This window comes from Jaculus jaculus, chromosome 7 (assembly GCF_020740685.1).
Source record: "Jaculus jaculus isolate mJacJac1 chromosome 7, mJacJac1.mat.Y.cur, whole genome shotgun sequence".
In the NCBI taxonomy this organism is placed as follows: Eukaryota; Metazoa; Chordata; class Mammalia; order Rodentia; family Dipodidae; genus Jaculus; species Jaculus jaculus.
In genome coordinates this window covers 126,188,136-126,202,439 of record NC_059108.1, presented here as the reverse complement: position 1 = coordinate 126,202,439, position 14,304 = coordinate 126,188,136, and the positions used below count along the sequence as shown (strand labels likewise).

Genomic DNA, 14,304 nt, shown 5'->3' with positions numbered 1-14,304 from the left:
AAGAAACAAGCTTAATATGGTATTTGATTTTGTCATGAACAAGCCACTTAAAGATGTATTAAAGACATTTGCAAGTAGAGATCAGAATTATACAACTCCGGTGAAATGCGAAGACATCATCTTGCTTCATATTTGAATACTTGTTGGTATAGGATAAAATGCCTAACAACAGTGTTATTCACCGATTCAAAAAAAAAGTGCTTTGTTTCAAACAGCTCAGACTGATATGATGAGAGTTAGCATTGGCAAGCTGAAAAGTGATTCTCACGGTAATGAAGACCCAGTGAAGTTTCATGTGAAGACTTGAGTAATGCTACCTAATGACATTTGAAAATTGGAAATAATTTAAAAATTAATGTGGCATTTTTTTATAATAGGTGGTTTAAAATTTGTATGTGTGACTAAATAAAAAATTACATATTATACTAAACTTATTTTATTTACCTCTAAAAATTATGCATTCATGTTAAGTTAAATATCTTTTACTTTGTTATTGAGAGATGTGTTTCTTTGAGCAAAATATTTTCTTTCTATTTAGATATAAACGTCTTGGGAATGCAGATCACATTGAAGTACAACTCTTATAAAACCATTATAACACATTCAGGCTTAGCTCCTTCTCAATGCAGATCTTCTCTGGATATGTTGAGAGTTACATACGATTGTGTCATCTGTGTGCAAGGAAATTTTTGTAGTTTTGTTTGTGCAAACTTTCTGTTGGTTGTGGCTGGGGATGTGACTTCCTTGGTAGAGTGCTTGCCTAGCACGCATGAACCCTGGGTTTGATCATCAGCAGCTCATAAACCTACTGTGGTAGTGCATGCTTGTGATCCTAGCGCTGGGGGCGGCGGCAGGAGGTGGAGGCAGGATAATCACAGGAGTTCAAGATCATCCTCAGCTAAATAGTGAATTTGAGGAAGCCTGGGATACATGAGATTCTGTTTCCAAAAAACTAGGAAAAAATTCAGGGGCTAGAGAAATGGCTTAGTGGTTAAGGTGCTTACCTATGAGGCCTAAGGACCCTGGTTTGATTCCCCAGTATCTACATAAACCAGAGGCACATGGTGGTACTTGTGTCTGGAGTTCGTTTGCGGTGGCTAGAGGCCTGGGCACACCCATTCTTTCTCTCTAATAAATAAAAATAAAACATAATTTAAAAAATCCAGTGGTTTAATTGGAACTTTCTTCTGAATAGGTATCATGCTGTTTGTAAGGTAGCAAAGATATATTTGCCCATAAAGATTAAGTTATGTCTAATCAAAAACTTTTGGTTTCAGTGGGTTCCTCCAGGAGAGAAGGTGTTCCAGCCCATGTCAACCTCTCTGCATCGTCCATGCTAATGATTGCGATGCAGTACACGTCTAATCCAGGTAAGGAAAAATCCAGAGACAGTCATCAGACAAGACATCAAGCAGGCAAGCTAGAATTTTCATGTGAGAGCTTCTCTTGGTGGGATAGACAGTTTGGAATATATTAGAAAACAGACGTGTGTTAAAATATATTTCTCTTCCCAATTACTAGGAATAGTGATCTTGTCTGCTAGTGATATTTTTAGAACATTTGAGGACAAAACTGTAGAACACTGACTTTTAAATTGGCTATTTGGAAAAAATCAAACTAAAAATATACAAGTAAACCCAATGTGTACCTTAAGCCAATAATTCCAGTACTTGGAAAGCTCAGGCAAAAGGATCACTGTGAATTCCAGGCCAGCCTGGCCTACAAAACAACCAACCTAACTCTGTCTCACACACACTGCAGCTCTATGAACTATTGATAACTACTTAATAATTTGGTAAGTCATTGGTAAGTGCAAAAAGTATCCCTGCAAGCCTTTTACTTCATTTCAGCTTCTTTCTACAGAATAAAGTAATGAAAGAGATTAATGGCTTAAAGGGCATATAAGAGAAAATACTATCTCCTTGTGACTTTTTATTTAGTATTATCATCAAGTTTGTAAAGAGTTGTGTATTGAACATTAGCAATCCATTTGACTTTTGTGTCTGAGATTACTGATGATGTTGGGCAGGTTTTCCTCAGACTGACTGCCAGATTTGAATTTGTCAGTGTAACTGCAGAGGAAGCACAGGCAATGACCTAACAAAAGCTGACTGCTGAAATTATCTGTTTAGATATGAACTTGATTTTTTTAATTAATTTTTTTATTAATTAGTTTTGTATTCAGCAAATATAGTCAGTTTGGTACCATTATTAGGCTCATCCATGACCTGTCCCCTCCCCTTGGCCCCTCCTTGTTGAGGTATATGGGTCATGCATTGTGGAGTTAGCCCACAGTTTTGGGTAGGATAAATGTCTCTGCATAACATGACCCAACATGTGGCTCTGACATTCTTTCTGCCCCCTCTTCCGCAAAATTTCCCTAATCCATGTTGGGTTCATTTTTGGTTTGTTTCAGTGATGAGGTATTGGGGGCCTCTAGGTCTCTGGATCTCTAATTTGGTAGGAGTTGAGTTTTCTCTGTGTTGATCTCCTTCACCCTTGTGTTGGTACCCGTTTCACCAGGAAAACAGCACCCTTGCTTGTCTTGCCAATTATTCTTAGTTTCATCCAGGGCCCTTTTGAGGTGTGATGGGGTGGCTCTGTCCTTAGGATCTATGTCTATTTGAAAAAGAGAAGCAGATTCTCCAGTGGAGAGTATATTAGCACCAGGACAAATGAGATAACCCTTACTTTTTTTAAAGAGAATTTAATAGGTGTAGGCCCTCTTGTAGTGCATGATTGATGGTAGCTTGATAATGGAGAGTGGGCTTATGTTTGGATATGGTTCTGACTTGTTTCCCAGCTCCAGCTATGGGTCCCGTGCCACTGAGGGGATCAGTTAGCCGAATCAAGAGCAGTTGGTTCCCCACCATGGCTGTGTGCCACTATTGCACTTGTGTGGGCATCACAACAGGTTATTTACTGCTAAGTAGGTTAGATCATGAGTTGCTTGGACAGATATTGGTCATTTTCCCTCAGTCACCCATGTAGTACCTTCTGGCACTAGACACACTGACTTTCTGGGGACTGACTCTCTTCCAGCTTCCAGCCATGCCATTCCATTTTACATGTTGACCACATAAGGTGTCTTCAGCAGTAGGGTCTTACCACTAACTTTTGGTGGGTCATCAAGTACTCTGACAAAAATCTGTCTTTCTTTTAGGAAACCTTGTAGGTCTCTCTGATCAAAAGCCACATGCTGGTACTGGGAGTTACAGGTCAGTGCCCACTAAGAAAAGGAAAGAAAAGATAACTAATATAGAAGAGTTAGAGAGAAGAGAGAGAGAGAGAGATTGGGAGGAGGAGAGAGGGAGGGAGCTGTAGAAGATTAAGGAAGATTAAGGTCAGTCTTCATCATACCCTCTCCAGTGTCTTGTGGTTCAGGTGTTCCCTCTAAGGGCCTGGTGAAGGTTCAGCCATTTGGTCTGCCTTTTAGGAAGTAGAATTTTATGGTACCATTGCCGTTTGGGTCTAGATTTGTGTTTCCCACCCCTTTGTTGCCCTCCCCTCCCTCCCCTCCCTCCCCACCCATCCTATTTTATGAGATGCTTGCTGGGTATGTAAGGCTTCTTGGGTAGATTCAGGTTAGGTGCTGTAGATGAGTGAGACTGTGTGTCGATTTTTTTTTTTTTTTCTGTGATTGGGTAAGTTCACTGAGAATAATCTGTTCCAGGTTCAACCATTTTTCCTCAAATTTCATTGTGTCATTTTTTTTTGGTGTAGATATACCACATCTTAGTTATCCATTCTTCTAGTGATGGACATCTGGGTTGATTCCAGCTCTTAGCTATTACAAATTGAGCCACTACAAACATGGTTGAGCAAACCTCTCTGGCCTGTGGTTTGAAGGTTTTAGGGTAGATTCCCAGTAAGGGAATAACTAGGTCTGCTGGTATCTCTATAGTCAGCTTTTTCAGGAGTATCCATATTGCTTTCCAAAGTGGTTGTACCATCTTACATTCCCACTAACAGTGGATGAGTGTTCCTACTTCTTCACATCCTTGCCAGCATTTATTTTCATTTGATTTTTTGATGTTTGCTATCCTTATTGGGGTAAGGTGAAATCTCATAGTTGTTTTAATTTGCATTTCCCTGATGATTAGGGATGATGAACATTTTCTCTCTCTCTTTTTTTTTTTTTGTTTTTTGAGGTAGGGTCTCACTCTGGTCCAGGCTGACCTGGAATTAACTCTGTCATCTCAGGATGGCCTTGAACTCATGGCAATCCTCCTACTTCTGCCTTCCGAGTGCTGGGATTAAAGGCGTGCACCACCACGCCTGGCATTTTCTTAAGTGTATGTTTGCCATTTGTATTTCTTCCTTTGTGAACTGCCTGTTCAGCTCTTTGCTCCATTTTGTGAGTAGGATGTTTGACTTTTTACTGCTTAGATTTTTGAGTTCTTTGTATATTCTAGAGATTAGGCCTCTGTCAGTTGGATAACCCACAAATATTTTCTCCCATTCTGTGGGGAATCAATTGGCTTTACTTATTGTATGCTTGTCTGTAAAGAAACTCTTCAGCTTCATGTGATCCCTTTGGTTGAGTGACTGTTTAAGATCGTGAGCTACTGGAGTTTTGTTCAGGAAGTCTTTTCCATTCCTATATCATGGAAAGTACTTCCTAAATTTTCTTCCAGTAGTAGTCGAGTTTCTGGTCTTATATTGAGGTCTTTGATCCATTTGGACTTGAGTGTAGTGCATGGCAAAATATGTGGGTCAAGTTTCAGTTTCCTGCATATGGTTATCCAGTTTGTCCAGCATCATTTGTTGAAGATGCTGTCTTTTTTCCAGCCTATATTGTTAGGGCCTTTGTCGAATATCAAGTAGCAGTAGTTGCTTGACCCAAAGTCTGGGTACTCAAGTTTATTCCATTGGTCTATACTTCTGTTTTTATACCAGTACCATGCTGTTTTTATTACTATGGCTTTGTAATATAGCTTTAGATCAGGTATGGTGATGCCTCCAGAGGTATTTCTTTTGCTGAGGATATGTTTGGATATATGAGGCCTTCTGCCTTTCCATATGAAATTTGAGATCATTTTTTCTATCTCTGTGAAGAACACTGTAGGGATTTTAATTGGAATTGCATTAAATCTATATATTGCCTTTGGTAGGATTGCCATCTTCACAATGCTAATTCTGCTTATCCAGTAGCATGGGAGGTCTTTCCATTTTCTCAAGTCCTCCTCAATTTCTTTTTTGAGTGTTTTTATGTTTTTGTTGTATAGATCTTTCGCTTCCTTGGTTAACGTTATTCCAAGGTATTTTATTTTTTTGTTGTTGCTATTGAAAATGGGACTATGTCTCTTATTTCTTTCTCTGTATCTTTGTCATTTGCATATAGAAAGGCTACTGATTTTTGTACATCGATTTTGTATCCTGCTACTTTGCTATAGGAGTTAATCACCTTCAGGAATTTTGGGATGGGGTCTCTGGGCTCTCTTACATATACAATCATGTTATCAGCAAACAGAACTAACTTAACTTCTTCCTTTGCAAATTGTATCCCTTTTATTTCCTTCTCCTTTCTTATTGCTTGAGCTAGGATTTCCAGTACTATATTGAAAAGCAGATGTGAGATTGGACAACCCTGTCTTGTTCCTGATCTTAATGGGAATTCCTCCAGTCTCTCTCCATTAAGTATTATTTGGGCCTTTGGAGCATTGTATATTGCCTTTATTATGTTAATATATAAACCAACCATGCCAAGTCTCTCCAATGTTTTGATCATGAAGGGATATTGTATCTTGTCAAAGGCCTTTTCTGCATCTATTGAAATGATTATGTGTTTTTTATGTTTAACCTTGTTTATGTGATATATTACATTGACAGATTTCCATATGTTGAACCATCCCTGTGTTCCTGGGCTGAATCCCACTTGGTCAAGGTGGATAATGTTTTTGATGTGTTGTTGGATTCGGTTTGCGAGGATTTTGTTCAGGATCTTTGCATCTAAGTTCACCAGGGAAATAGGCCAGTAGTTTTCTTTTCTTGTGGCATCTCTGCCTGGTTTTGGAATTAGGGTGATACTAGCTTCATAAAAGGAGTTGGATAGCTTTCCCTGTTCTCCAGATGTGTGGCACAGTTTGAGGAAGATTGGTTTGAGTTCTTCCATGAAGGTTTGATAGAATTCGACTGAGAAGCCATCTGGTCCTGGACTCTTCTTTTTGGGGAGGTTTTTTTTTTTTTATTACTTTTTCAATCTCCATGAGTGTGATGGGTTCATTGAGGTGATTAATCTGCTCTGAGTTTAGCTTTGATAGATGGTATGCATCCAGGAATTTATCCATCTCCTCCACATTATCCAGTTTTGTAGAGAGGTTTTTGAAATAAGTCCTGATGATTCTCCCAATTTCACTTGTGTCTGTTGTGATCTCTCCTTTTTCATTTTGAATTTTGTTAATTTAAAGCTTCTCTTTTTTTTTTGCTTGATCAAATTGGCCAGGGGTTTGTCGATCTTGTTTATTTTTTCAAAGAACCAGCTCTTCGTTTTGTCAATTGTCTTAATTGTTTCCTTGGTTTCCAATTCATTAATTTCTGCTCTGATTTTAATTATTTCTTTCCTTCTCGAGCTCTTTGGGTTGGATTTTTCTTGCTTTTCCAGTGCCTTTAGGTGGATGGTTAGATTATTGATTTGTGATCTCTCTGTCTTTTTTATGAAGGCGTTGAGTGCTATGAATTTTCCCCTGAGGGCCACCTTCATTGTGTCCCATAAGTTTTAGTATGATGTGTTCTCATTGTCATTCAATTCTAGAAATTTTGCAATTTCATTTTTTTATTTCATCCCCTATCCATTTATTGTTTAAAAGTGTGCTGATAAGTTTCCAGGTGCCATTGGGATTCTTGGTGGGTCTTTTTTTTTGTTGATTTCTAGCAATATAGCATTGTGATCTGATATCATGCAGGGAATTATGTCAATCTTCCTAAATATGTGGAGGCAGTCTTTGTGACCCAGTATATGGTCTATTTTAGAGAATGTTCCGTGGGCTGCTGAGAAGACTGTGTAGTTTGTGGATTTGGGATGGAAGGTTCTGTAGATATCCGTTAGGTCTAAGTGACCTATGGTTTTGTTGAGCTTTCTTACTTCCCTGTTGAGTTTCTGTTTGGATGATCTGTCTATTACTGATAAGGGTATTTTGAAGTCCCCAGCTATGATAGTGTTGGTGGTTATTTCTGTTTCATTGTCAGGTAGGTTTTGTTTTATGAACTGTGGTGCCCCTGTGTGTGGTGCATACAAATTTGTGATTGTAATATCCTATTGATGGATCATGCCCTTGATAAGTAGGAAGTGGCCTTCTTTGTCTTTTTTGATTATTTTTGGTTTGAAGTCTATTTGATCTGATAACAATATAGCTATGCCTGCTTGTTTCTTATTCCCATTTGCTTGAAATATTGTTTTCCACCCTTTCACTCTGAAGAGGTGTCTGTCTTTAGTGGTGAGGTGGGTTTGTTGAAGGCAAAAGATTGAGGGGTCTAATTTTTTGATCCATCCTGTTAGCTTGTGTCTCTTGATGGGTAATTAAGGCCATTAATATTTAGGGTAATGACTGTGAAATTTGATTTGATCCCTGCCATATTGTGATGTGGGTTGGTGTTTTCATGGACTTTGAAGTTTTTTGTGCCTACTCTGAGTTTGGTTATCTGTGATCTGCTTCTTGCAGGCATTTGAGTTTGATTATTTGTTTCTTCTCTGTGGAGAATTTCCTGAAATATTCTCTGTAGGTTTGGTTTTGTGTTCATATAATTGTAAAGGTGAGTTTTGTCATGGAAAGTTTTTCTTTCACCATCTATTATGAGGGATACTTTTGCTGGGTAGAGTAGTTTGGGTTGGAAGCCATAGGTCCTTAGACTTTGCAGTGTTTCTTCCAGACCCTTCTAGCTTTCAGGGCTTCCACTGAGAAGCCTGGAGTAATTCTGATGGGGTTACTTTTGAAAGTAGTATGCTTTTTTTCCCCTAGCTGCTTTTACGATTTTCCCTTTGGTGTCAATGTTTAGAGTCTTAATGACAATATGTCTTGGAGAGTTTCTCCTTTGGTCCAGTCTGTTTGGAGTTCTGTTGCCTTCTTATATCTTGATGGGCCTTTCTTTTAAGAGACTGGGGAAGTTTTCTTCAATTATTTTGTTAAATAAGTTCTCCATGCCTTTGGTCTGAATTTCTTCTCCTTCTGGTATTCCAATGATCCTGATATTAGGACATTTAATTGTTTCCCACAATTCCCTCATGTTCTGTTCACAGGTATTTTTGAACTTACTGAAATTTTTGAACTCTCGAACTGTTTCTTCCATCTTGTCTTCCAGATCAGAGTTTCTATTCTCCACATGGCTGACTCTATTCTTGAGAGCTACTAGAGAGTTTTGGACTTGTTCAATTAGGTTTGCATTTTATACTACTTTTCTATGTATAATTTCCATCCATCTGTCAAGCTCCCTTTTCACATTATTTTCTGATTTTCTTGATGATTCTTGGAATTCATCCTTGCATTTCTTTATGTCTTCATTTAGCATGGCCAGCTGATTTTTGAGGTCTTCTTTTTTTCACTCTCCCTCAAATCGCTTAACTGTCTTTGAACTCCTTCCATTTTCTTTTCCTTTTTTTAAAAAATTATTTATTTATTTATTTGAGAGCGACAGACACAGAGAGAAAGACAGATAGAGGGGGAGAGAGAGAATGGGCGTGCCAGGGCTTCCAGCCTCTGCACACAAACTCCAGACGCGTGCGCCCCCTTGTGCATCTGGCTAACGTGGTACCTGAGGAACCAAGCCTTGAACTGGGGTCCTTAGGCTTCACAGGCAAGCGCTTAACCGCTAAGCCATCCCTCCAGCCCCCATTTTCTTATCTATTAGGTCTAGTTTAGTGATGGCAGCATCCACACGATTATCTGTCCTTTGTTGCTTTCCTGCAAGTTCTACCAGTAGCTTGGTCAGGGTTGCATTGCTCATAGCTTCAATTTGGTGTTCTGATCCTAATGATTCTTCTATGTTTTGATTAGATATGTTCATTGTAGGACTGGGTGATCTAACTGGATTTTCTTGCATTTGATTTTTTATGTCATTTCTTTTGTGCTGTGGTCTGCCCATGCGGTGTATGGGCACGTAGGTGGGTGGATAAGCCTGGGCTCAAGCACAGTAGGAATCTGAGGCAGCCTGGGGCAGTTGCCAAGCAGCGTGGGCTTTGGCTCTCACTTGCCAAAGCTGCCTGATCTACTTCCTGGTAGGGGCACCAAAGCTGCCTGAGTTCTCAAGCGATAATGTGCCAAAGCTGCCTGCATTTGAGATAGGAGGGACACTGAGGCACCAAGCACTGAAGCAGCCCAAACTCTGGTGTGGGAACACTGGTACCCGGAAGCAGTCTGCATTCCCCTGCCATAGGACAATGGCTGTTGGCTGGTGTGGCAGACAGGTAGGGGATGGCACCTGAGCTGGTGCAAGTGACAGACACAGCCTGAGCTTGTGTGGCAGTTGCTGTGGGCCTGGACTCGCTGAATGTGCAGTGGCTGGAGCAGTAAGTGAGCGAGTGGGTGGAGCAGTCTAAGTTTCCATACACAGGGATCGATCGGTATGGTGGCGGTGCCGTGAATATGGTGGCTACTTGCAGGGAGGGGTGGGCTACCAGCCCACGAGGGGATCAGTGATTCCCTGTTTTTGCCTCAACTCAAAGAACCTGTGGTGGCTGGAGCCATAGGTGGGCAAGTGGGTGGAGCTGTCTAAGCTTCTACAGTCAGGGATCGATTCGCATTTGGTGGTGCCATGGATATGGTGGCTACATGGGGGGAGGGGTAGGCTACCGGCCCATGAGGAGATCAGCGATTCCCTGTTTTCCCCCTCTGTGCCCTCCCACTGGCAATGTATTGGAGATTGCTCTCCCCTAAAAGACACTTTAATGTCTTGCCTTTCCTCGGGATTTGCAGCGCAGCTAGGGGTAGCCATCTTCAAATAAATAAATCTGAACTCGGTTTTTATTTCCAACTAATGTTCATTTGGAAAGTGAGAAAAATCCTGCACTATTTTAAAATTTCAAAATCTTAATACATCTTAGTCTGCAGTGTCATCCTTGTTTTGTTTGTTTGTTTGTTTGTTCTTTTTGTTTTATTGAGGTAGGCTTTTGCTTTAGTCCAGGCTGACCTGGAAGTCATTATGTAGTCTCAGGTTAGCCTCGAACTCACAACAATCCTCCTACCTCTGCATTCTGAGTACTGGGATTAAAGGTGTGTGCCACCACACCGGCAGAGCATTTTTTAAAAGATGGGCTCTTATTATGTTGCCCAGGCTGGCTTCCTGGGTTCAAGCATTCTTCAGTCTCAGTCTCCTAAGTTACTGGAATGTAGGCATGCACCAGTGTGCCAGCTTACTTACTTCCTTAGTGCATAGGGCTGCTATAACAAAGCTACTATGAACAATAAACATTTATTTTGAACAGTTCTGGACCCTGGGAAGATCAGCAGATTCACTGGTAAGGGCCTACCTACTTGCTGGTTAATAGGCAGCCATGTTTATGCTGTTTCCTCTTGTGGTGGAAGAAGGGAATTAATTCTCTGGAGCTACATTCATAAGGGCACTAGTTATATTCATAAGGTGCTGTCCTTATGACCTAATCACTTCATAAAACTCTGCTTTCTAACATTGTCATATTGGGGGTTAAGGTCTAGCATATGAACTTCCAGGGACACAAATATTTAGTCTAATGGTGTTCTATCTGTGCCTCACTAATTTTACATCTGAAATACATGCATTCCATCCTGACAACCTCAAAAGTGTTGAATCATTCCACTGTCAACTCAAAAGCTCAAGATCCAACAGCTTATATAAACATCTAAATCTGTACAGGTGAGATCCTTCTCAAACTGTGAAGCTTTGAAATCAAACAAGTTATATGCTCCCAAAATCAATGGTGGGGACGTGGTTCAGTGTCAGAGTACTTGGTTAGCATGAAAGTGGCCCAGAGTTAAATCCCTAGCACCATAAAAACAAACAAAATACAGTGGTAGGATAGGCATAGCTTAGATATTCTTATCCAAAATGATGAAACATGACAGAGGAGCAAGTGATAATGTTTCACACATAAGGTTACAATCCAACAACATTAAACGATAGGCTTGCAAACAGCCTTCTTTGACCTGAATGTTTTCCTTCCAGGCTTTTCTGAGTAAGGGTTGAGCCCCAAGTTTCAGATGGCCCTCCGCATGGCTTTAGGCAGCCCTGCCTCCTTGACTCTGCTGGGCATTATCTTAGAAATGGAGTTCCATGGTAACCTTGCTCTTGTGTCTGATCTCAGCCTTGGCAACACTTTGACAGTCTAGGACCTTGTGCCCACAACTGTCCTGGGAATCCTTTAAGATCTAACTGGAAACATCGCAGTTCCCCCAGGTTTGTTGAGTACAGCACATGCTACACTGGAGCCTAAATATCTGCACTTTGGGAAGCTGAAGAAAAAGGTATCAGACTGCAGGAGCTAGACAGAGTCTATAGAATCAGGTCTCACAAACGATGCTTTGAAGTCACTCTACTTTTGAGTTCCTTGTACTCTAAGGTTGTAGTGGGAGGAACTATTCTGATGATTTCTGAGTTGGCTTGAGGGATCATTCTTTTGCAGTCTTGGATGATAGCTCTTGGCTTCTATTGTGATGGATGACTAATATATTTATCAATTGGTTGCTTGGCCACATCCTTAGTAGTCTTTTTCTTAACTTTTCAATATAGGTAGTGAGAGAAGTTTTAAATTTTTAAGTTCTACTTCTTCTTTGATTAACAATTTATTCTTTAAACCATTTCTTTATTCTGAATTTTATTATAAACACCCATAAGCAACAGGTCACTCTTCCAGCACTAGGAATTTCATCTCCAAATAACATGTTTCATCGCTTATAAACTCTATCTCCACAAACCACTAGGGAATGAACATAATTTGACCAAGTTCTTGGCCACTTTATAACAAGGATGGTCTTTTTCCCAGTTTTCATTAATGTTCTTCATTTCTGTCTACCTGTCATCAGAATTGCCTTTAATGTCCATTTTTCTACCAACATTCTGTTCAGGATTACATAAGAATACTTTAGGAAGAGTGAGTCTTTCTTTATAGCTTTGTTCTATTTTGCCTAAGTATTTGCCTGAAATGTCTTGAAATATCCACTTATGGTAATGCTGGGTTTTCTAGAATGCATCCCAAAACTCTTGTCACCCCTGTTGTTATTTAATTTCAAATCTGTTTCCACATCTTTAAGTATTTGTTATAAACACACACCACTTCTCAGTACCAATATTCTGCCTCATTTTGCTTGGGATTTTGTAGTAGTTACTTTTCTTGTTTCTGTGACCAAAGACTGCACAGGAGAGATTTAGAGAAGGCGAGGGGAGGAGGGCTAATTTTTGGCTCACAGTTTGAGGTGACGCAGTCCACCATGGCAGGGAAGGCATGGTGGAATGAGTGTGACGCAGCTGCTCATATTGTGTCTACAGTTAGGCAGCAGACAGAGGAAATGTTGGTTTACTGCCTGCTTTTAGCTTGTTATTCAGCCCCAGGTCCTATGCCATGGAATGGTGCCAGCACATTCAGAATGGGTCTTCCCTCCTCAGTTCAACCTCTCCGCAAATACCCTCACAGACATACCAAGAGGTGTGTCTTGTAAATGATTCAAATCCCAGGCAGTTGAAAATCAGTATTAGCCATTAAAGATTGCTATTAAAAATACTTTAAAGCTGGGTGTGGTGGCGCATGCCTTTAATCCCAGCATTTGGGAGGCAGAGGTAGGAGGATTGCCATGAGTTTGAGGCCACCCTGAGACTACATAGTGAATTGCAGGTCAGCTTGGGCTAGAGTGAGACCCTACCTCGAAAAAAAAAAAAATACTGTAAGTGACAGTGGGGTGGAGGGGCTGGAGAGATGGTTTATCTGTTAAGACACTTGTCTATGAAACCTAGGGACCTGGGTTCAGTTCCCCAGTACCCATATAAGCCATATGCACAAGGTGAGACATGTTTCTGGAGTTCTTTGCAGTGGCTAGAGGCCATGGCATGTCTATTCTCTCACTCTCTTTCTAATAAATAAATAAATAAAATATTAAAAATTATTTTAAGCTGGGTGTGGTGGTGCATGCCTTTAATCCCAGCACTTGGGAGGCAGAGGTAGGAGGATTGCTGAGAGTTTGAGGTCACCCTGAGACTACATAGTGAATTCCAGGTCAGTCTAAGCTAGAGTGAAACCTTACTTCGAAAAACCAAGAAAAAAATTTTTTTAAAGTAGGGTGACTTCAATGCAATAAGCATTTATTTCTCATAGTTATAAAGACTAGGAAGTTCAAGATCAACGTTACTGGTAAATTAAGTAATCTGGTGATCACCCATTTTATAGTTCATAGATGAATATCTTTGTGATATGATCTCCCATATCATAAAAGACAAGAGAACTCTCTGAGCCTTTTTTTTTATATATAAAGTCACTAATGTCATTTATGAGGGCTCTGCTCTCATAATTTGATCACCTCCCAAAGACCTAACTCTCCACACTGTCACTCTGGGGATTAGATATAACATGAATTTGAAAGGTGCACATTCTGCCCATAGCATCCTTAAGTATGAAATCTCTTATGATTATTAATTTTATTAACATGTGTATTTTAGGGCAAGCTATGTCTCATAGTTCACTCTGTTTACCTTGAATAACCATCAGAATATATTTCACATTCACTTTATATTATTTTCTGGAATAATTCTTCATTCAGACATTTAGTGCATTAATGGTTTTTCATGAGTCTGAAGTCCTAATATTAGGATGACAGTAAAGCAGAGTGCGTTAATTATTGTATCTTTATGTTAATATGTATGTGGATTTTTCTCCTGAACCTGGGTTTGGAAGCTCATCCTGTGGAAAAACCAATATCTGGATGTTGGACAGAAAGAAAGGATACTGTAAAAATTCAGCAGCCAAAGAATGGAGAAGTGGGGCCTTTCCTCACAAACCAGCCTCTCAACTCCAGCAGTGGGGTTACAGATGTAGAGCTGGAAGGATGATGGACAGAGACAGGGTAATGAAGGAGGATTGTTCATGTCTGCTCTAGGAGAAGTCAGAGACCTACATGAACTTAAGTGTCACCTGTTTGCACTTTTTCATGGGCTAATTGTTGTAGTTATGGTGCCTGGTAGGTGTCGTTAGCCTTGATTGCAGGGAAGAGAGAGACTACGGAAGTCTAGGCCAAATTAACCCTTTGCTATAGTTCTGGACCAAACAATTCCAGATTATCAATGTGTTCACATACACAGCTTTAAAGAATACAACTCAGGGCTGGAGAAATGGCTTATGGTTAAGCACTT

General features: G+C 40.1%; 1 protein-coding gene across 10 annotated transcripts in view; it reads left to right on the top strand.

The window, feature by feature from the left end:
• The window catches only part of Unc79 (unc-79 homolog, NALCN channel complex subunit), a 271,086-nt gene that overhangs the window by 75,063 nt on the left and 181,719 nt on the right, over nucleotides 1-14,304 (top strand). For 9 of the 10 annotated variants that reach the window (XM_045155122.1, XM_004649317.2, XM_045155124.1 and 6 more), the window contains exon 5: nucleotides 1,278-1,370. The exons of the other annotated variant lie outside the window; for it this stretch is intronic. In XM_045155122.1, the coding sequence (XP_045011057.1) occupies nucleotides 1,278-1,370 (93 nt within the window). The remainder of the gene's footprint in view (nucleotides 1-1,277; nucleotides 1,371-14,304) is intronic. 10 annotated transcript variants of the gene reach the window in all.